At 45.8% G+C, this 21,416-nt stretch overlaps 1 protein-coding gene across 17 annotated transcripts in view; it reads left to right on the top strand.

Annotated features, from left to right (window-relative positions):
- Positions 1 to 21,416, top strand: part of mask (multiple ankyrin repeats single KH domain) — a 165,565-nt gene that overhangs the window by 38,095 nt on the left and 106,054 nt on the right. For all 17 annotated transcript variants that reach the window (XM_084609470.1, XM_084609463.1, XM_084609474.1 and 14 more), the window contains 2 exons: positions 17,296 to 17,440; positions 17,710 to 17,943. In XM_084609470.1, coding sequence (XP_084465596.1) covers positions 17,296 to 17,440; positions 17,710 to 17,943 — 379 coding nt within the window. The remainder of the gene's footprint in view (positions 1 to 17,295; positions 17,441 to 17,709; positions 17,944 to 21,416) is intronic.

Here is a 21,416-nt window from a genome sequence, read left to right as displayed (position 1 = left end):
GTGCCAATCCCTTCCTATACCCTTCCTTGGCTCGACTTCAGGTTGCGTGACATCACCTTGACTGATTTAACTATTTAGTGTGATGCATCTTGACGTCACTCTATTTTAGTATTTGATACATTCAAATGTGGCGTCAAGCCGTTAATGGTGCCTTTCCTTTTACATTGTTTGCCTCTAATTAATTACCTAAAAACTTATTGGCCTAATTATTTTTTTGGACACAACATTACGTCCCCTATCGATTGACACCACTCATTAACCTCTACAACTTCTCAATTACTCACAATTGCTGCGGACACGATTTTGCTGCAGTGGCCTGCGGACGCTGTCTCTAGACAGAAATCTGCGAACATAGCGAAGTAATGCTTTCAGATTAAAAAAAAAAAAAAAAAGTACTCACTACTCGATTGTGCATACAGAAGGCACAGAGTGGCCTGTTCAAAGTGCATTCTGTCATGTGGCAGTCTGTGGTCGAATGCTTCAGTAGCTGCGGTATTCCAACCGCGTTTGCATTAAGTTGTATTGACGAGAGCGACCTGTTTTGCTTTGACGCGGCGCCTAACGACGGCACCGCTTTGTTTGAGACTCCACGCATCAAAGAATCTCAAGAGCCAAAGACAGACTGATGATGTCCTTATATCCATTCTGACATACTCGATATGGACAAGTATTTTTTTTTTAATCGAGCGTGGGATGATAGCCTGTTCACATTTCTTTTGCAAGAGGCAGACAGACAAGCAAAAACGCGCAAGAACCGCGGAAAAAGACAAAACGCTTACACGCTTCGTGCCCGCGCGTAAATCACTGGGTACTTTCGATCATCAGTCTCGGACTGTCCGGGACTACTTGCTAACAGCTGTACGGCGACAGCCCAGAAGCCCCTCCCACAAGTAAAGCTTCTGAGCCGGCGGTACCTCTGTCACACGAACACTTCCGATCCTCATTGAACTCCATCTGTACTGAGGCCTTCAAGAAGAATTGAAGCATCCGGTGCTACATGGGTGTTTTCAATGAGCATTGAGAAATTTCCTTCGTGTGTGCTAAATAACGCCAAATGTTCCGACGACAGCTAAAGCACGGTGGCTTGTCTGCTGTCGTCTACCGCCAGTCGCAAAGTCTCAAAAAGAAACGCGAGATTGGGTAATGATTGCGCGATTTCAGCGTACACATCAGCATTTCGCTTTTGGCGTCTCGGGTCACCTAATCTACCCAGTAGTCGATGAGTGCTGCAGTTTCTCTTTCGCTCCACAGTTTCCGCGCCGACGCAGTCGAGGGGGACGCCATCTTACAAGCAGTGGACCGTGGTATCGAGAATATAAAATTAGCTCAATATAAACAAGCTTAATGCTCTACGAATGTTCTAACAATGTTTTAAACAAGACTGACTGAAGTAGACTTGCACAGTAAACAGGGTCCTATGGGACCGCGTGCGCCAACTTTTGTTACCTTTCTCGCCGTTAAGGGCGCTCGGTTAACATGTTCGTCTGCCATTATCATCATCATTAAATTATAAAACTTTTAAGCAAATTGTAATTAAATTCTAAAAAAAAACTGTCCGAACTATACTTAAAAAAAGTATTTTAGCGGAGAGTGTTTATTTTTGCTTTTCTCTCGCCAGAGGACATACCGCGGTTCCGCTTTGTGCGGTTGTACATTGACCTTGGTTATAATTTCTTACTCTTGCCTAGAGGGAAAGCTGTGCTGCCGTCTATGGGAGTTTACATGGAGTTTCCAGACGGCCAGTTCAGCCCCCATGGGCGCTCAAAGCATCATGGGCCGGAGAGCTACCGAGTGCAGAACTACAACTTTTGGCCAAAACAAATGCAAAGATAAACGTTGTTCTACCGTAAATAATGTCCTAAGATTGAATAGTGTGACTATAAATTGCAAAAAGAGAGAGAAACAGCATGTCAGTGTGAAATTTAACCAATATAAGCAATGGCTCTTTATCCTATTGGCTTAGTTTTGAGCAGCACAAATACCAATATTTCGCACTTAATAGGCAAACTTTGAAATAAAAAAAACGTTATGAAAATATTTATGGTTGTGCAATCACTGAAGGAAGTTTTTAGTGGCATTTCGGGAAACAAACCATTTATTGGCGACGTCTGCTTTTGCGCCTTCGCTACTATGTCTTTCGCGGTCTATGTACGCACCTTCAGATGATGATGAGGAAAAAGAAACATCGCAGTAACGCCACTCCATGTACCTGAAAAAAACAGACTGTCCCGCAACAAGTAGCACACCGGCCCATGATTCTTAGCGCGCCCATGGTGGCTGAAGTGCAGCGCCCTCAGCTTTCCCTCTAGTTAGTGTAAGGAACTCTATGACTGCAGTTACCCGCTGCGCATGCGCTGGACAGGTGGTTGTGCATTACAGCGTGGACAGATAATTAAACTATAAAGGCGAATAAAAATGACAGAACTAATAGACCTTTCTTATCAACAGGTTTACAGTAGCGCCAGGCTGCCCGTAGTTTCTTTCCCTAGCGGCGAAGGCTATGAACTAGAAGGTGCGCGCTGGAGGTCTATATTTCAGTCGGTCTTGGTTTTAAAAATGTTCTATTATGCATTAATATATTTGTATGTTATTATTTCATTTATTTGTTTTCAAATTTTAGAGCTCGCTGATGACGAGAATGTTGACGACCACTTTTGAGTGTTCTTGAAATCTCAAGAGCGGTTGAGGAAGCAGCTTGAGGTCAAGCAGGCTCGAGCTCGACTGCACTTGAAAGTTGCCGTGTGACAATCTCGATCTGCATTGAGTCGAATGCAGATCGAGTTCAATGAGGATCGAAAGTGTTCGTGTGACAGGGTATTAGACTGCGAGCGCATTCTGAGTACTTTTCGTGTTCCTGCAGACAATATCGTGCGCTAAATAATGCCACAGCTCCAGCGTTGCATCTTCGCTTTCATGTCTTATTTTATCTACAGCTGGAAGCGTCTTGAGCCCCGAACACTGATTTTGTTCGTGCTGTCATGTTCTTCACCTGTTTCGTAGGTCTGAAAGCGTCGCGAGTGAACCTCTGTGTACTAAAGCAGCTAACGCTTATTGTAAATGTCTTTTCAAACGCTTTCGTTAGCTTTCAAATGCAGTGAAACAGGGTCCTTAGAGGAACGTCACTAGTGGCAACGGCAAACCAACCTTGCTGCCGGTGAAACGCTTCGCATTCAGGCATGTCACGCTCCGTTTGCAAAAATCACCTATTGACTGGCGCAGCTGTTGTCTATTTTTAGTGTTACACACACGCCAAAAGATAAACGTGCGTGCTGCATTACTGCGAAAGAACTGAGTGGTGGTGACATGAAGATTGGAACCGTCGGCTGAAAGTAGACGATGGAAAGAGGTTGCAAGGTTATGTGACCATCACGGTGCTCCCTGTCAGAGCGGAAGCCGAGACCTGTCAGCAAGTAGTCCGAGACTGGAAAATCGAATGTACCCACTGCTGGCTGGCAGGCGAAGCGAACACATATCCACACTCAGTAGGGTTCGCCGCGATGTGGCGACTCCTGCTCGATCTCGATAGGGTGCCTCGATGCCCGCGCCTCCGCGGGGGCGCGCGCATCGAGGCACCCTAGATCTCGAGGCCAGTTTACCTTCGAAAATGTGGTGCGACCATGTGTAGGTGTCTACCATTCTAACAAGCGTCAGCCCGTGACGTCAGCGGAGATGCGGCGGCGCTGGCGACAGTAGTGACTTCGTGGTGTAGGCAATAGCGCGGGCCGTCTGCATTGGACGCACGGCGATTGCTGTGTTTTCGGGCATAATTCCCAGTATTTCTGCGAGCTGTGGTGCGGTTGATTGCGCCTTGAGGCACGAAAAGCAAAATGGCACTTGTTTTAACATGTTTCTTGCGGTAGGAAAAAGAGAAGTGCGAAGGGCAGCAGCGTTGAGCGCGACAAGTAGACTCCTCGGTGACGGATTGCCTTCGCGGCTAACGTGCGTTGCAGTTCTTCACCGAAACTAGATCAGTTCGTTTGCAACCCTTAATTGTCATGATTGCTTTTCGGCGGCACGACGAATAGCGCAAGAACGCCTGCAGCTCGTGCCCGTTTTGGTATGCTATCAAGTCATAGGAAGTTCAGACGCGATATAGGGGGTATTCACGTAACGTCACAGCTTGACGTCAGCACGCAGCCGACGCCATCTTTGCGTCCTGTTCTGACTAGTACTAGTACGGGGCGGCGGTTAGCTTAGCTGTTCGCGCCCGTTTGCTCTGTCACTCTGCCTCATGCCAGCACCGTTGTGAAAACTCAATCGGTATCATGAGTGACATTTCGATTTATCGGCAAAGTGTGCGCGATGCGGACAGATACCTGTTCGAAACAAAACTTTAGTACCGACCCGTGTGCAGTCGATATACGCAATTGTACGGTAAGCGTCGGCCTGTGCCCACGCATAAATATATGCGACATTCATGAATTTTTTGTCTTAAGGACGAGCTCCGTCACAATTAGAAACCAATCGCAAGCCTACTGACCACTCGAAGAAAGCAACTGCGTTACAAGCGGCTGTGTTAAGAGCCGCGGTTGAAGCAGACGAACTCGCTCTTTGTGCAATTACGTGCGTGTCGTCCAACGTTTATACCAACTAACCCGCTGAGTTTTTGTAGCTGATATTCTGCATAGAAATGGCGTTTGGTAGTCAGTATCTTTTATACAAAACTTATTTGGTGTACTTGCCTCAGTCGATCAGAAGAAGTCGGATGTTTGCATCGTCTGTGGCGGTAAGGAAGCAAAAGAAACCGCTGCCACAGAGCACAGCGATGAAACCGGTGGCGCCACCTCGTTGTCTTTTGGGCTCGAAATAACTTTTTGAAATACTCTTGAAATACAGCGCAGTTTTGGCCAAGCTAAACTTGATTTGTTATTAGAGATAAATAAATTTATAAAGGTCTTCAAACCTTCTGCAAAACAACTCTGCCCGCCAACGTTCCTTCGCCGAATCTGCATGCGGTCTGCTTTGATTAGCAGCCGACACAGACGATGCGAACATCCGACTTCTTCTGATCGAATGAGGCAAGTACGGCAAACACAGTTTAGCGAGCCCTCTTTGAAGGATTTTATTGCAGCAAAACACGACGAGGAGGTGTTGGCGGTGCGCTGCATGCATGCGCATGACTGGAAGCGATACATTGCCACGCTGCTCTTTTACCGGGAATGTGTCTTCCGAGCGCGTGAAGAACAGTCGTGCACGGATAGTGACAAGAGCTGGCTGCTAGGGCACATCTGGAAGATTCCAGTCCAGCCCATTTTGACATACATTTCTCATATTCCATGATACTTGTGCGGTTGAGCCGTGCCAGCCATACGTGACGTCGCATCTCGGTGAGGTGTCTCGTTCGAGTGGAGTTGTTCGTGTGTACTTCTGGAACCTTAAAATGCCGAGGTCGCTCGCGCAGCTCTTCAGCTTCCGTTGTCTATACTGTGCACGCGTCTATTACAGTCTACGATAGCTCAATAAACAACATATAGCTGCGGATGCCACTGCTTGTAGAACCGCACGACAGCACTTGATACGTACGTTCGCCCTGTTCGTTCCGTGGACACAAAAATGGCCGACTGCGCCTCAATTACCCACAATGCACCACGCGTCAGTGAATACCCCCTATATTCCGTGTGCGTATGATCCCGCAGGGAAGCTGCACTGCGAGTTCCATTCACTTGCAGTACTGCCCTTGCATATGTTCACACAGAAAGGACACAAAAGCTGTTGCGATGGTAATTGCAATTACTTTAGGCGGTTACTCCAGTGCGACATTGCCGGCAATAACAGGCCCGGACTTATAAAGTAGCTTTTCTCTGTTTATACTTTTGCGAGTTTCAACGAGTGACTCTTCATCACTGGTTCTATAGCAAACATCGTTATGATCCGGGCAGTCTCACAGCGTTATTTCTCATATTTTGTAATTTTATTTTTGGAGGTCATAAGATCCTTACGAACGAATTAAATATCCGCGTACAACCTAGCTCTGATCGAGCAGGATATTTAAGTATATATGGTACATGGAGTTTAATGTCCTGAAGTGTAATCGACTATGGGGGGGGGGGGGGGGGGGGCAAAATAAGCAGAATAAGAGGACGAATAAAAAATATCGAAGTATATTAAAAAAGCTCAGCAGATCGCGCAAATTTCGCTGCAAGCGATCGTGCGATCTGCACTCATGCGTCTCTCTTATAGAGCAAAGAGAATAAAATGAGAAATTTCTTACTGGCCTTTATGTACATATTAACCTGTCTATGACCTTGCTACATCTGTAAGATGAGACGGACGTCGAGCGTCTTTTTTATCGAGCAGGCGAAAACAAGTTGGCAGCGCACTTTGCGAACATGTTACAATGAACTAAAGGATTGATTTCTTATTAGATACGAAATTTTATTGCTTAAGTTGCCGGTAAAGTGGACTAGAAATGTGATTTCTAGTTTACTATATATAGTAGCATAATATTGTTCTTTAGAGTGAGTGCTTGAAGCAGCAGAAAGCCAGTCAATAGAGTTGTCATATGAAAAATACTTCCAGCCATTCATGTTGTCGTCCTACTTGCATGCGCTAGGAATATGCCCGAGAGTTGAACAAAGTTGACTATTAGTCTTTCTTATAAATTGCTCTTTTTCGTTTTTATTTCACTTAATCACTCCTGCAGTCGCCTACGTACCGTATAGCCGCGCGCTGTTGAGGCCACGGAGAAGGAAGCCAATTCAGCGCTCTTCGCCAAGTAATTACAGCTTTAATCGGCTGATAACGTGCGGAAATACTCTCCAGGCATAAACCAAGCTATTTCTACGCATAAGCGAAGCTTACGTTTCATAATATTCGCACGCGCGAACTGGTTTCGAATTCAGCGTCGCTTTGCGCAGTGTAGGCACGCTGCGCTTTTGCCTACACCCCACGTCGCTGCCGATCGCAGCGCCACCATTGTTTACAAACATGACGGTTATCAACGAAGTATCAAAAAGTCACCTTTTACTGCTTCAGTGATTGTTTTTGTATGAAAAAAAAAAATTTGCCGTCAGAGCATAAACTGCATGGGGGAATGCTAAAGCATTAACGCTGTCGCGATGTTTAATTCTTACTTTCGTTCATTTTTATTTCACATTAATTCATTTTTATTATTTTTATTGGAGCGTGATTTTATTATTTCTATGTACCACTATCATAATTTTATCAGTATTATGAATTACCATGCTGAGTGGTTGATTGAATCGCCCCATCCCCTATTGACCTTCGAAAATGTGGTGCGACCATGACCTGATTAAGTGTGACCACCATTCTGTGATGTCCACCCAAATGTATACTGCGTCTTGCTTTCTCCAAAGCCTAACAAAATATCAAAACGTCACTTTTTCCTTCTTCAGTGATATTGCTTCTGCTAAAAAAAAATAGGGGTCAGCGCAGAAACTGCACTAGATTGCTAAAGTATATTAGCGCTGCCGCGATGTTTTCGTAATTTTTTGCTTTTGTTCATTTTTATTTTATCCCACTTTATTGATTTGTTTTGTTATTTTATTTATTGCGCTTGATTTGATTTTATTTTTTATGTATCACTATCATTACATCATTTCATTACTATCGTGAATTACCATCATGACTAATCATCAATGTTGGTGCTTTCGCTTAAAAAAAAAAAAAAAAAAAACTAACCGAGTTGCATCAGCTAGTCGTTGACCCGAGACGAGTCCTGGATTTTCCGTTAGCATAGCGCCGAATGGTTAATTTACGCCGGCAATGCTATTAAATCATCAAATTCTTACGGCACTGAACTTTTGTCGATAACGAGCGGTAGCCTTAGCAACGGGCACGCTAACGGTGCCAACCGTGGTAGTGCGTGCAGGGTCCGTTTTCCGAGTTTGCGTCGTTTTCAATATATCGTCCGTCTTCAGTCTTGATGGGTGAAAACGCCGTAACTGCAAGTGGTGGCAACTGAACTGACGTCCAGTGTTTTTCCACCTATCAGATGACTTGAGGTCAGGGAGAAAGCGCTTCTGAAAACGACGCAAACTCGGAAAACGAACCCGACCACGGCGGCTGCGATTCGATGGAGGCGAAACTAAGTGGCGTCCGTGTGCTGTGCAATGTCAGCGCACGCTGAAGATCCCCAGGTGGTCGAAATTACTCCGTAGCCCTCCACTACGACTCTCCTCTCTCTCTTTCCACTTTCACGCCCACCTTCCTCCCTTCCCTTACGGCGCGGTTCAGGTGTCCACAAAGCAAGTGTGACAGATACTGCGCCTTTCCCTTCCCATGAACCAATTATTATTATTATTATTATTATTGCTAACCAAGTGCACAACGGAACGCCGTAGTGGAGGGCCCCGGGCAATTTCAAGTTGCTTGTGTTCACTTTTGTCCGTTTCTTCGACAGCCTCTAAATAAAGTGAAGAGTATAAATCTCTTAGATGCCTTCTGCTACCATTTGCCTCTCATCGGCTTTCGTTGCAGTGCTGCATGTAATTGGTTTACAGGAAAGGAAAGGCGCAGTATCTTCACACTTTCTCCGAAAAGTGCGAGTTTGGACACCATCGCTTCTGTCGCGTGGCGTTCCTTGGCGCGCGTTCAAGTGTGGCATTGCAGACGGCACGAACGCTAGATAAGAATTAATATCGTGAAATCTCGCGGAATATGACAGACCTCGCGCACGGGATTTCGTTCCATGAGCCGAGAAAGACCTTCGCCTTAATAAATAAAATCACATGCGGTACGCGGACGCCCTGTTTCCTCTCCATCGAAACACGATGGCTTTGAACCCGGTTCTACCGTGCATGGGTCCGCCGGTTCATTGTCGAACGCGAAACCACTGAGTGGCGCGGCGGCGGGGCTTACATGCGGAGGGGCCTACGTCCTCGCGATCGTCAGTTGATCCCAACGGCAAAGGGACGCGTAATATCCAGTCTCGGCTTATTAGCTATTACGGCTAGAGAAATATTTTGCCCGCGGAACAGCACAAATGGAGATCAAAGCACTTGCCAGTTCCTGGTTCGGTGTCGACGCAGTCGGTGTTCGACGCTTTCGAATCGTGAGGTGGCAGCTATCGCGGAACGACGCCAATGGCTTCCAGAGGTTCTTCTTCTTCTGCCTTGATATTTGGCACATATCCTCGAAGGGGGATTGGCCAGGGTTCAGTGTGGACTGCCAAATGTCCTACACAAACTGAATTAGTGTATTAAAGTAATTGTCAACTAATTTCGGCGGTGGAGCACAGACACGAGGAGGGATCCTGATTGCTTCTTCTTCTCCCTCGTTACAATGGCATCCTAATTACGATTAGCTCTCTACGTGTCTTCTTCCTTCAAGATCGCTTCTCAAGGCCACGATGCGCGCGGGGCGAGCTAGTCGTGACCCCGTGCCTGGTGCGAGGTCGCGTGCTTTCGTGCGCCCGGCGGTTCAGCGCGTGGGGAACGACAGCCGTCGGGGTTCCAGCTCATCGCGTCCACGGTAAGGGCCAAGACCGCGCAGCTTTTTTGTTGTTGCAGCTGGGTCCGTGGTCGATACGTGCTCAGGTATCTTGCCATAGCCTTGACGTGCTGTCCTCCGTATTCGTTCGTGCCAGGCGGCCTAGGTCCAGCTGCAGCCCTAACCAACGTTCTTAGGCAACCATAGGACCAACAAAGCCACATAACGTCGGCGTCAGTGTTAATTTATTTACTGTTATCGTCGCTAGGTTGCGCCTGCGGCTCCTCACGCTTAAGGCTCCTCTGCTCACGCGTAACGTGAAGTCATACCACCAGGTTTCTCGAGTTGGCGGTTGTACGTGGCATGCATGGAGTAAAAAAAAAAAAAAACGAAAAAAGAAAACCGTTATTTTTTTTTTTTTCTCCATGGTTGCATGGCTGTTAGTTCAGTGTAGTCGCCTTCTCATTTTGACGAGCGACGTTAGCGGAGCATTAATGCTGGGCGGAGATGGCAGCTGCATGCAGCCCTGTAAAATGTAGAACAGCGATCGTCGGAACGCCGACGTCAGAACTAGATTCCAATCGTCCTCGGGTTGCGCGTGCGGGCGCTCACGTGCGATCAAACCACCGAAGTATTCGATTCCGCGCTCGTGGCTCAGTGCTATGACAAAAAGAGAGTTCTATCATCGCTTCGCCTTTGTTCACTTTGTGCAATTCACTGAGCGACGTTTAGAGAACATACAGACTAGGCGGAGATCGCCGTGAATTTTGCTATGCGTCCCCGAGGTTCGTTCTCCAATTCTTCGGTGAAATACTTGGCCGCGAAGACGGGCGCGCCGCTACTTACCCGTGCCTCAAAATTTCACCGCTGCCTTGCCGAAATCTCGCTTCACTCGGGGCATCAGACTCCACGCTTAAAAGTACAAATTGTTCACAGGCCTGCTCATCGCAGACACCCACTGGAGCCATAATTAAGTCACACTGACACCTCTTCTGCACTAGAAAGGCTATTGATTTCCCAGTGAAATTGAATTGGGTTTTAGCTACTTGGTCCTTTGCTGGCTAATGGCCAGGCTAAAGGGGAGAGAGTCCTCTTTAGCCCGGCCATGGCTGGCTCTACCATTGTTTGCATTAAGCTGGTTCGAATTCTGAAAAATGTGGAAGGTGCTCATAAGCTGCTTCAAAAATTTTTTTTTTGTATGTAGCTAATTTTCCCGCAGCTAAGTTATTCCAAATTACAATTTTTTTTTTTCTAAACTAAAAGATTGCATACATTTGCTATGATGCGTCTCGTGCCCCCCCCCCCCCCCTTTTTTTTTTCTTTTTTCAACATTCAAGTGTGCTTCCTACGTTTAAGTCTAGACAGACCTTTTGTGGCGTAGAGCGGCCACTGATGTTTCTTGTAAAAAGATTGACTGCTGCACCTTTCCTGTTTGTCTGTGGTCTTGCTGGCTGTAAAATTGAACGTGATTGAAAAAATCCACTGTGCTAAAAAAGACGACGACGAAACATTTACAGAACTGGACAAGCACATGTCTAATTACCAGCTCGCCCAACTTTTTACCTTACTGTAAAATTGAAACTACAGGCACATGGCAATAGTTTGTTTAATCATGATCATGCGAGTATTTTTTTCTCCTCTGAGACTGTGCTCTTATGCGGTATGAGCATTATTGTTTCCAGCAAGCTACATCTGCAGTTGTTTATTCACGCTGACCCACAGATCAAGTCCTTTGCACAATACCCACACTATATCAGAAGTAACCCTTCACATTTCAACATTGTAAAAAACCTTTTCTCCTTTAGTTTGTGCTGGTGGAGATCTGAATGGTCAGTTCACTGTTAGTTTCTCAGCTACCCTTGCACAGCACCTCGACAACAAAATTCGACTGCATCTAGGTTTTAAAGACTCTGAAATGATCAAGATGGTGGTCATATTATAGTGCAATACATCTGTGGAGGTGGTCTTTGTGAGTATTAGTAAAATTTAAAAGGTGTGGATCATACCATTTTACTTGAGAACTCCTTGCAAATGATTAGAGCAACACCTTAGTGTGTTTTTCGCTGCTCCTGTTTCAACGTAAAGCGGGGGATCTGGGCGAGCCTTCTCACTGGATGTACCTTAGTGATGCTGGGGGGGGGAGGGATGGTGCAACATGATGAACAGTCGAGACTCGTTTTTTTTGCATCAATGTGTGATGGGTTCAGGGGCGAGTGAAGGAGTATCATTTTTTATCGCTGATACATTTGGTGGCACAGGACCAGGTTAATAAGAAGGATAAGGGGGGATCCTTTGCCCTGCAGTGAGCATGGTCAGGGTAGTGATGATGACGATTGGCTTCGGCATTAATGGAGCTAACTTCAAAGTTTCTTCCGAGGTCCAATGGAGTGGAGGAGCAGAGGCAAGAAGGGAGGTACCTTGACTACAGTTGGCTCACTCCTCTTCCCTACTTAAGTAGGAAGGCTATGTTAGAAGCAGAATGCGATACCAGTTACGCATTCCATTCATATCGCATTCTAAACACTAGCACGGCAAGCAGCTTCTCTTCTGTTCTACGCTGCCCCCTAGCAGCCTTCACAAGCAACCTCGCCGCAGTGGTGCAGTGGTTTGGTTTGGTTTTCAAGGTTTAACGTAACACAGCTCCCCCCTTAAAGCAACTCAGGCCATAAGAGTTGCTGTAGTGGAGGGCTTTGGAATTTTCGACCACCTAGGGTTTTTAATGTGCACTGACATCGCACAGCACATGGGCGTTTTGCTTTTTGCCTCCATCAAAAAGTGGCTGCCACGGCCGAGATTTGATCTCGCATCCTTGGGCACAGCAATCGAGCAGCCCAACCACTGCTTACAGAATGGAAGTGCGCAGAAAAAAGGCCTGGACAAAAGAGCACAAGGTCCTTGCACTCTTCTTGTCTGGGTTATTTTTTTTTTGCACATTTCCGTTCTTTAAGCATGTGTGACCGACTTGCCCAACAACGTGCACACATAAACCCTGACCACTGCACCATTATGGTGGGTGCAGGGTTAGGGCGAAAAGCATGGCGCCCGTGTGCTCTGATTTCAGTGCACGTTAACGAACTGCAGGTAGGCAAAATTACCAGAGCCCTTCACTACGGCGTCTCTCATAGCTTGAGCTGCTTTGGGACGTTACACCTCATAAACAAAACCGAACTTTCACCAGCAGTTTCACTGATAAGCACCCAGGCGTTTGGATTGCCCGTGGAGTATTGAAGTGCTACTACTCTTTTCATTTTCTCAAAGAAGATATGTACGGGTGGCCGTGCAGCAAGCTCTGCTGTTCTCAAAGGTGTAGCAAATCATAGTGTTCATTTCGCTGTGATCAATGTTTGTATTTTTAGCATAATGATAGTTCCTTGTTTGCATGCTCGTAATTACTTATGAACAAATAAGTATGCATCTCTAAGACAATTCACCAGGTTACAGGCCACTGTGCATTTGCTAGATCTGCCTTTATTTAGCTCCAAATCAGCATGTCCATCTCTCAGGTCCTGGGTTTTGAATCCCACCACAGTCCACCTTAAGCCAATTTTTTCAGCTCAGTTCAATTATTTTCCTCTTTTCTTGCAAGAACATCGCTTGGAATTTTGGCGCCAATGGGAAGATTGTTTGACATGCTCATGAATTTTATTATATTCTCTGCTTTTTTTGAGATTCTACGCTCTCGGCCATCAGTGCCAACACTGGTGGCAACAAAGCCAGCTTTTCTGCGACAGAATCTTTAGCATTATGATGTTCAAAAACTTCTGTGGTGCAGAGAGGAGTGGTATAACATCGATGGTGTACTCTTTTTTTAGCTCTAGTAAATGTAATTTCACGATCTCTTTAACATGTACTGAAAACTTCCTGCTTCACATGCATGACACTATAGTGTTTAAACAGCATGACGACTGCCCCGATTCCAGAACTTAGCTGCAGCAGCAAACCGAGAATGCAGGTTCAGTCCCGGCTGGGGTGCCCACTTTTCTATGGAGGGGAAAAGGTACCTCGTACTGTGCGATAATATTGCACGTTAAAGGAACCCCAGGTGATTTAAATTTCCGGTGCCCCCCACTGTGGCATCCCTTGTAGTCTGAGTTGCTTTGGGATGTCAAACTTAAAAACCAAACCAAGAAGAAAAGTGTAGTGGCTTAACTGCTTTATTTGGGTCGCCAAACAGTAGAGAAAATATATCATGTGCCTGCAAGATGTACAAAATACCATCAGATGCGTTTTGTCATTGTGGTACTTGTAATGGGTGCTACTTTAAATGCACCCAGCATGGGATTGATATTCAGCACAAGTGATGTTTAGCAGTTTCACCAGCTTTAGTTGTAGCTTGTGACTTAAGGATTATGTAGTGCATTTTATTCACCTGTCTGACAAAGGTGTGGTGGCTGTGCGCACCCTCGCGCATGGCTCTGCACTCCGCTGCTTGTTAAAAAATTTACGCTTTCTTAGATTTGAATGCTTTAATTTCTTTTTTTGTCGGAACCTTTTTCTCTTGATGCATGTGCTTCATTAACATGATAAACTAAGCCCAGCAATTTAACTTTCACAAGATGGTCTAGTGCTTGACTTCAACCCATTCAGGCAGTCTCTCACAATGCACATCCCTTTGGCCTCTCCACAGCCATTCCCTAGGATTGCAGCTAATTATTCGAACGTTTCTAAGGTATTTGCTCTTTTGTGCTTCGCTCAGGCTGCCAGCACGTCCACTGTGTTGCATGCTTCTGAAGCGTTGGCAAAGATTAAGGCAAGATGCAAAACACATATTAGGTTGCTCATCATAAGGCATTAACAGGTACTGTTGGTTGTGGCATCTGCAGAAGCAACAGTGAACATGTCATGTGCCCTGCCAGTTGCATAGTAATCTTTGCAGATGGTCTTATTCATGGATGGTTCTGGCCACCAGCATGTGTGAGCATGGAGCTAGTGCAGTTTTTCCTGACGAGGTTAATGGGCGGCATGCACCAGTGTTGCAGTGGTCACAATGTTTAAGGCTGACATTTTTACAGAAGTCTGCACGTTATTCTCATTCACTTGCCATCTGCTTTGACTCTTCACTGTGGACGCTGTACACAGTCATTGTGTTGGTTGGTGATAACATGTGCAATCTGCCCACCTTGTAATCTTGTTAGTTTGCTGTATTGCTGTTGCCTTTATGCTTGGCAGTGGGTAGAATAATTTGAGCTTTTTCTTTGATATTTATTTAGTTTTAGTGTGGTGCTCACCTTGCAGCGCTAGCATTTCAACGGCTGTGTTAGCGTCATAGCTGACTTCGTGCAGCATTCTTCAATTCAAATTAATGCAATTCAGGGGAAAGTTATGCCTTAGATTGGCCTTAAATGGGTACTGGGGGGTGTTCTGAAAAATTTAGTTTTCGATTTTAATTTGTTGATTGGGTTTTCATGAATATTGTGTGCGACGACATACCGTGACGCCACCTCTCAGAAGCGCCTGCATGACGAAGTATGTGGGACAACACACGTTAAATGGCTGCTGCAGGATGCTTTCCTAGGTAGTTCAGCTGCGCGCTAGCATTGCATTTCATTCATTTATTTATTTAATATACACCTCGGTCTGGGCCTATATAAGTTTAGTTTGAGGTATGAGACCCAGTCATTCGGCAAAAAAAAACACTTCACTGAATCGGAGTTATCGAAGTTGGCGAGCTTTACTGCTACGACGACGCGCACCAGTTGCAGCATTTCTGCTGTTAAGAAAAAATAAAAAATAAAACTGAAGCTACCACACAACCAGTCAGATGTAAGTAGTCAGTGCACAGGGATTCCCGTGCAAGAGTAGAGGACTGGCAGGAGCCCGACAGATGTTGAGCGCCTTCGCATAGAAGCAGCACCATTCGCCTGCTCCCTTGAACATAGTAAAGCAAGCAAGTTTCACTGCGAGGATGACATGGAATGAATTTTTTAAAAAGTGGTAAGACGTGTGTTCCACGCAGCGAATTCTTGCGCACTGACTACAGTCATTGGCACTCTTGGTTAGAGCGGATATTTGTTTTTCCCGCGCACAGCATGTGCTTTTTTTTACGCATATCTCGACCAGCACATCACAGCATGCATGCAATGCTCTATATTTCGTTTATTCACGGACTCTGTCATTTGAAATTACTACAGTATTGGAGACGCTGCCTGAGACAACTCACCATGCATACCGCTGCACAAAGTGGCAGAATCTTCTAATGTGTTCATTTAGGATAATTTGAGACCTTCTGGCCTTTGCACGATCTCTCCTTTCTTTGGGAGGGTACTGCTCCACGAAGACGCCCGCATCTTTTCCATCCTCCCAGCAATAGTATCGTTAGAATTCACAAGTGATAAGTGCAAATTATAACATGCGTGCCGTTTCCTCTGTTGCTCACCAAACCTTTAGCGCCAACTTTAGGACAAAATCTTGCTTGCTGAAATGTCTGCAGCGCACATCATGAAAATGATCACTCACTGATTTGCCCATTCAAATTTTAATTAAGGAAGGATAATTCTGGGAGCTTATGTTTCGGGTAGCGATGGCAGCTCGTGCTGGGTTCCCTCGTTTACGTCCGGGTGCAGAGCAGTAACGGGCCGTAGCAACAGCTTAAAAAACTTCAGCAGCCTCAGTTACAATGCAAAATGAAAAAGTGCAAGGCTGGCCACTATAGTAACCCAAACTTCAGGAATAAATGTGACTATTATCTTTTAAAATGCACAAATTCAATCGAGCGTCTGCTTCAGCAGCAGTAAGAGGAGTCACTTTCTTGCTTAGGTCGACACTAGCGCTATTCGCTCCAATGGGGGCGCTCGTGCCCAATAGGCAGACATCATAGCCACAATAATTAGGTCCACAGAAATAAAAATACACGTGCACTGTTTGCTTTTGTGAGACTACACCTCGTCAGACTGTGGTGGTCAATGAAAAATACTATAAACCATGAAGACACCCAAAGTAATCTTTATAAATGTTTTTCGAAGTGTTGAAAAAATATTTTGATAAAACCAACACTTATCTGTGGTTCGGAGAATATGTCACTGAAACAACTAGCCTAAAGCAAGCGAACTACGTTTTCAAAGATTACTCTGCATATTGCTCCGCCGACTTGCCGCCACGCAGTTTCCTGAAAGCTACTCCGTACATTGGAAAAAAAAAGGGGCGGATTGCTGGCTAGCACATTTAATCTGATTTTAAAAGGGAAATTGACCATATAGGACATCGGACAATAATTCAAAGCTTATACATATGCTCAGGACGTGTAGATTATGTGTCCGTGATAGAGACAAGCTTCAATTCTCTTTAGTGCACCTTAAGGTTATCAATTGAATGCACGGTCCAGAGGTTTCCAAAGAATTTTGCTTTTCTGTTGAAACTTCCTCCTCCTTGCGTCTCCAAAGGTGGCAAAAAAGTGTCAAACTAGCATAGGCAGTAGTGGTCTTAGTCATGTACATTTGAAATGTTCCCTGCATTCTGGAAATGGCCACTATATGGACATTAAATGTGTGTGGCTAAGGCTCATTCTTTGTTCCAAAAGTGACAGTCTGATCATATAAGTTGTTCAGCTTTTTGTAATCTGTAGCCACCTGCAGTATATGTTTTTGTAATATTCACTTTCGCCTTATGCTTACTGATGCCACGGCAAGTGCATTTTGGTCAAGATAACTGCAAAAACATTGGGTCTCATTGCACAGCAGTCTACATTTGGGGCTCATTATACACTTCCAGATTATGTGCCCTGATCTTTTGCAATATCTTGCTCTCTAACGATTGAGGCTACAATTAGGGATTGCATTTGTTGACTTGTTTGAACAGCATTGAAACCACCAAAGTGATGTACCTGCAGCGTCTCACACCGTAGTATCAACCCACTGCAAATACAATAGTGCTTCAAGAGGCTTAAGCAGTGTTGTGCTCAACTTGCAGTTGCTGCTGGCAATGCGTGCCAACGTGGAGGACCGAGGCCTCAAGGATATGACCCCGCTGATGGAGGCGGCCACTGCGGGCCATGTTGACATCGTTCGGCTACTCATAGAGCACGGAGCTGATGTCAATGCGCAGACAGCACAAGGTGTGAATTTTCTTTGTCTGGTGTGGGTGCCTTGTGAGTGTCAAGAGCTGTCAATCTGCAGCTTCAAGGTAGTGGAGGGTGGCACAGGAGGTATCGCTCATGTTGTGCAGACCACACTGTGGGCACTTGAACCCAGGTCCTTTAAGTGTTCACCGCTTGCTGCAAGACTCTTGGTCAGCGATAACTGTTTTGAGCTGCATTTGTACAAGCCATGCTAGGGTCGAAATTTTGTTCTTGGAAGTTGAGGTGTTGTGTGTGTGTTGGTGCAGGGCACACGCCACTGATGTTTGCCTGCCTGGGGGGCCACGAGGCTGCGGCTCGAGCCCTGGTGGAGGCAGGGGCCAACCTCGAGGAGCACAATGAGAATGGCCACACACCCCTCATGGAGGCTGCTTCTGCTGGCCACGTGTCCACAGCCCGTGTTCTTGTAGCTGCTGGCGCCTCCATCAACACCCACTCCAATGAGTTTAAGGAGTCTGCGCTCACTCTCGCCTGCTACAAGGGTACGCCCATCAGCTCTCTGGTCTCACTTTTGCAGTGTAGTGAATGCCAGGGACCTAGCTAGCGGCAGTGAGAGCCAACCTGTGAAGGGTCTGCTAGCTCCATGATCTGGAAAGAACAGCTGCGTTGGTAATAGATAACTTAGGCTGTAGTTGAACTTAACATGGCATTAATATTTTTAATGTGAGATTGAATACTGCTATAATGGTTGCTATGCGCTGTCAAATAATGCTTCTTCTCTGTTTAAAGCAACACGTACACCTGTTTTGAAGCCACGCATATTTAAGCATGGCCACTTAGTAGATTAGAAAGTGACCTTGGGTATGTTCTGGAGTTTGTCTTGCAGATTACAGCTGTGCCACACAACTAGCTTGTTGAGACTTGGAATGGCTGTGGAAATGTGTTTGCTAAGGAAAGACGCTGGATTGGAAGGAAACCCAATGGTGCTTTCTTGTGAGCACTTATGCTTAGATAATAATTTCTGTGGGTCCATGCAGTGAAGGTCGCGCAGCCAAAAGCGCCCTGGTTTACTCTGCATGTTCCATATTTACTCGCATATAGCCCGCACTCCAAACTTCATACCTTTTGAAATGAAAAGAAGAAATTACCCTTTTGTATAATCTATGCACTTGCTTAATAGAAGTATGACTAGGTGGTTGCTACTATGCAAACTGGCCATTTTGTTTTCAAAACATTTATTGCAAAAGGATCGTCTGAGCACTGCCACTGCTGTCCAATTCTGGTAACCAATCTGTTGTCATCCAGGGGCTTCACTACTGCTCTCAAAGGTGTGCATAAAACCTCATTAATTTGGCTACTGTTAATTTGGACTGCCGCCAGACTCCCACCAAATGCCCATGCAAGTCAGTGGCATCAAAGCTTGCACATTGACAAGGTGTGGCCATGGTGTGTGACCATGGCATCTGACAAGGTGTGATCTGCTTGACAAATGATTACCCAAATATTCATCCTTGTGCTTGAGTGCCCCCCATCTCATGTACACACAACAGCAAGCATGTCGACAATCTACAGGCTGGCAGTGTCTCCGGTCACAGATGAGCTTTTTGGCCTTTGCTGCCAGCCTGTTGCGATGATGGCTGCACTTTTTAGCCCGCCTAATGTGTCCTTAGCCACATGCCATTTCGACCAATAATTGCCTAGTCTTTTATCTTGCTCTTAAAAGCATCATGCCGCAACGACACCAAAACACACTTCCCCTACTTACATCAGTCTGCACAGCATCTGTTTTTCCACCTCGCTGAAACTGCCTGTCACATGCTGTTCACAGTTTGTGTGGTGAAGCCCACCTCACAAAAATGTGGGGGTGAACATGGCCAATGTGTGTTCTTTTAAAATAAAGACTATGGATGGGGATTTGGCTATTGTTGGCCTCTTATCGGCTTGACAAGCATAGATGACGGGGGTAGCAGACTGTGCGGGAGGCCGCACATTGCTGTGAAGCCAACATCCTCCCCATCTGCCATAAAAAAAATTTGATGCTTCAGATTCATTTACTTCTGCCTTGCAAAGTTACCAACAGCAGAGGCGTAGAAAATGTTTGCTGTCAGATACACATTGACAAGGCTGCAGTTCCCTTTTGCTTGGCAGTGGCTTGCATATAGGGTTCCAAAACAAAGGCAATCGCAACACGTAATAAATAGTTCTAGAATAGTGAACAGGTGCAAAAGAAAATGAAGCATACAAAATGCAGTATCATGAGCGAATGCAGGCGCTGGCAGCAAAACAAAAAGAAAAAATCACTAGAGACAGGAAGAAATTCTACATATCAATGTACATAGCACGCAAATACTTGTTCGCAGCTAATCTGCACCTTCACTTTTTAAATGCGCTTTATCCTTTTTTGTGTGGGTTATGTGCGAGAAAATATGGTAGCCCCTTCGAAAATTTTGTGGATCTTGCTTCGTGAACACTATATCACACCAAGGTAATATTACAATAATAGTCAGTACTGCTTAAACATAATAGGCCGTGCTGGTACTGCTGATGATGATGAGTCTGTGGTTATTCCCTTCGCATTGGGAGATGAACGGGGTCCTCCGGATCAGACCAAGAAGTGGTGAAAAAAAGAAAAAAAAAATGTTCGCATTTTAAACACACACACACACATTGTGGCACAAACATGGCACAAACACAAACTTGCTTTGGCTTGGTTTGGTTTGTGCAGGGTGTCTAGTAACCGGGAAAACCGGTAATTGTCAGGGAAATTTTATGCACCGGGAAAAATCTGGGAAATGTCACAGAAACCATCAAACATTTCTCCAAGTCGGGGAAAATGGCACGATATATTCCGCAGTGCTTTTTTATTATAAGCTGGTGCACAGCAAGTATGTTATTCATGCAATTTTTATTGTTTTTTGTTGTTTCTTTTTTTTTTTTTTTCTTTCGCTGACCCACTGCGGCTGCGCCGCAAGGCGAGGCGCAATATATTACTTTGACGCCAGCGCATGGCTGAGCTGCCACAATAGAAGAACCAATACGCACGTGAGTTGGGCACTCAATAAAATACGTGCAAGCTCCGCGTGAGATTAGTATGCGACAAAAAGCAGGAATAATGCCAGCGCGAAAGCGATCGGCGAGCTGAGCTACATCTGAGGTCTGTTCTGACACTACAGCGGGTGACCGCTCACGTCTTCGCGATCTCGCCGCAGGTTCCGCGCTTCGCGTGCCCGATAAAATTGCTTAACACTTTCATGTCCATAATCACGAACTCTGTACCTGCATCACATTCTGCGCTAACACCGAGGTGAAACCTGCGTTTGGTCGCGGACTTTCCTGAGAGAACGGCAGTGCACCGGCTGCGCCGTAGTAGTAAGCGGCGGCGGCGTCAACGCAGTGTACTGTGATCCAGGATGCAATTCGCGCTGTTATTTCAACCCGCGGTGTCGTCATCGGCTAGCGTGGTTGATGTTCCCTACACCTCTAACAAGTTGCACTGGCTCTAACTCTACTGTCCCGACGGCATGCTTGTGGCCGATGTCTTCTGGCTTTTGATCCTTGCCTGTTTCTTACGGCTTCCAAGTGCTCAAAGCGTGCATGGTTACAATCTACTGTTTTCCGGCATCTCGACTGCAAGGAAACAATCTGCACAAAGCGGTGCATCGAGAAACACGAGCGCAAACAGAGACTCACACGGCCACAGCCACGAACGGAGCGAAACGAAGGCCACAGCAGCGAACGTAAAACAGCAAGAAAAAAAAAATGACGCGCTGATTACGCCAGCCTATGGGAGACTCGGAATGGCGCGCTTTTCAAACGTGCCACGTGAAACCTAATCAGAGACCATAAACGGCCTTCGGAAAACCGGCACGTGCAGTCAGTTTGAGATAGTGCAAATTGCGCACAAAAAAACAGCCCAAGATGGCAGCGATCGGCCAGCTGCAACGCACGCGGGAATTTCGAACAAAATTTCTCTTTTTCGGAGGGCATTTCGTGAATGCTGTAACGTTTTGAAAGC

This window comes from Amblyomma maculatum, chromosome 7, assembly GCF_055883805.1.
Source record: "Amblyomma maculatum isolate TAMU_Amacu chromosome 7, ASM5588380v1, whole genome shotgun sequence".
Classification (NCBI taxonomy): domain Eukaryota; kingdom Metazoa; phylum Arthropoda; class Arachnida; order Ixodida; family Ixodidae; genus Amblyomma; species Amblyomma maculatum.
The sequence above is the reverse complement of the archived record's forward strand: the minus strand, read 5'-3'. Positions and strand labels throughout refer to the sequence as shown.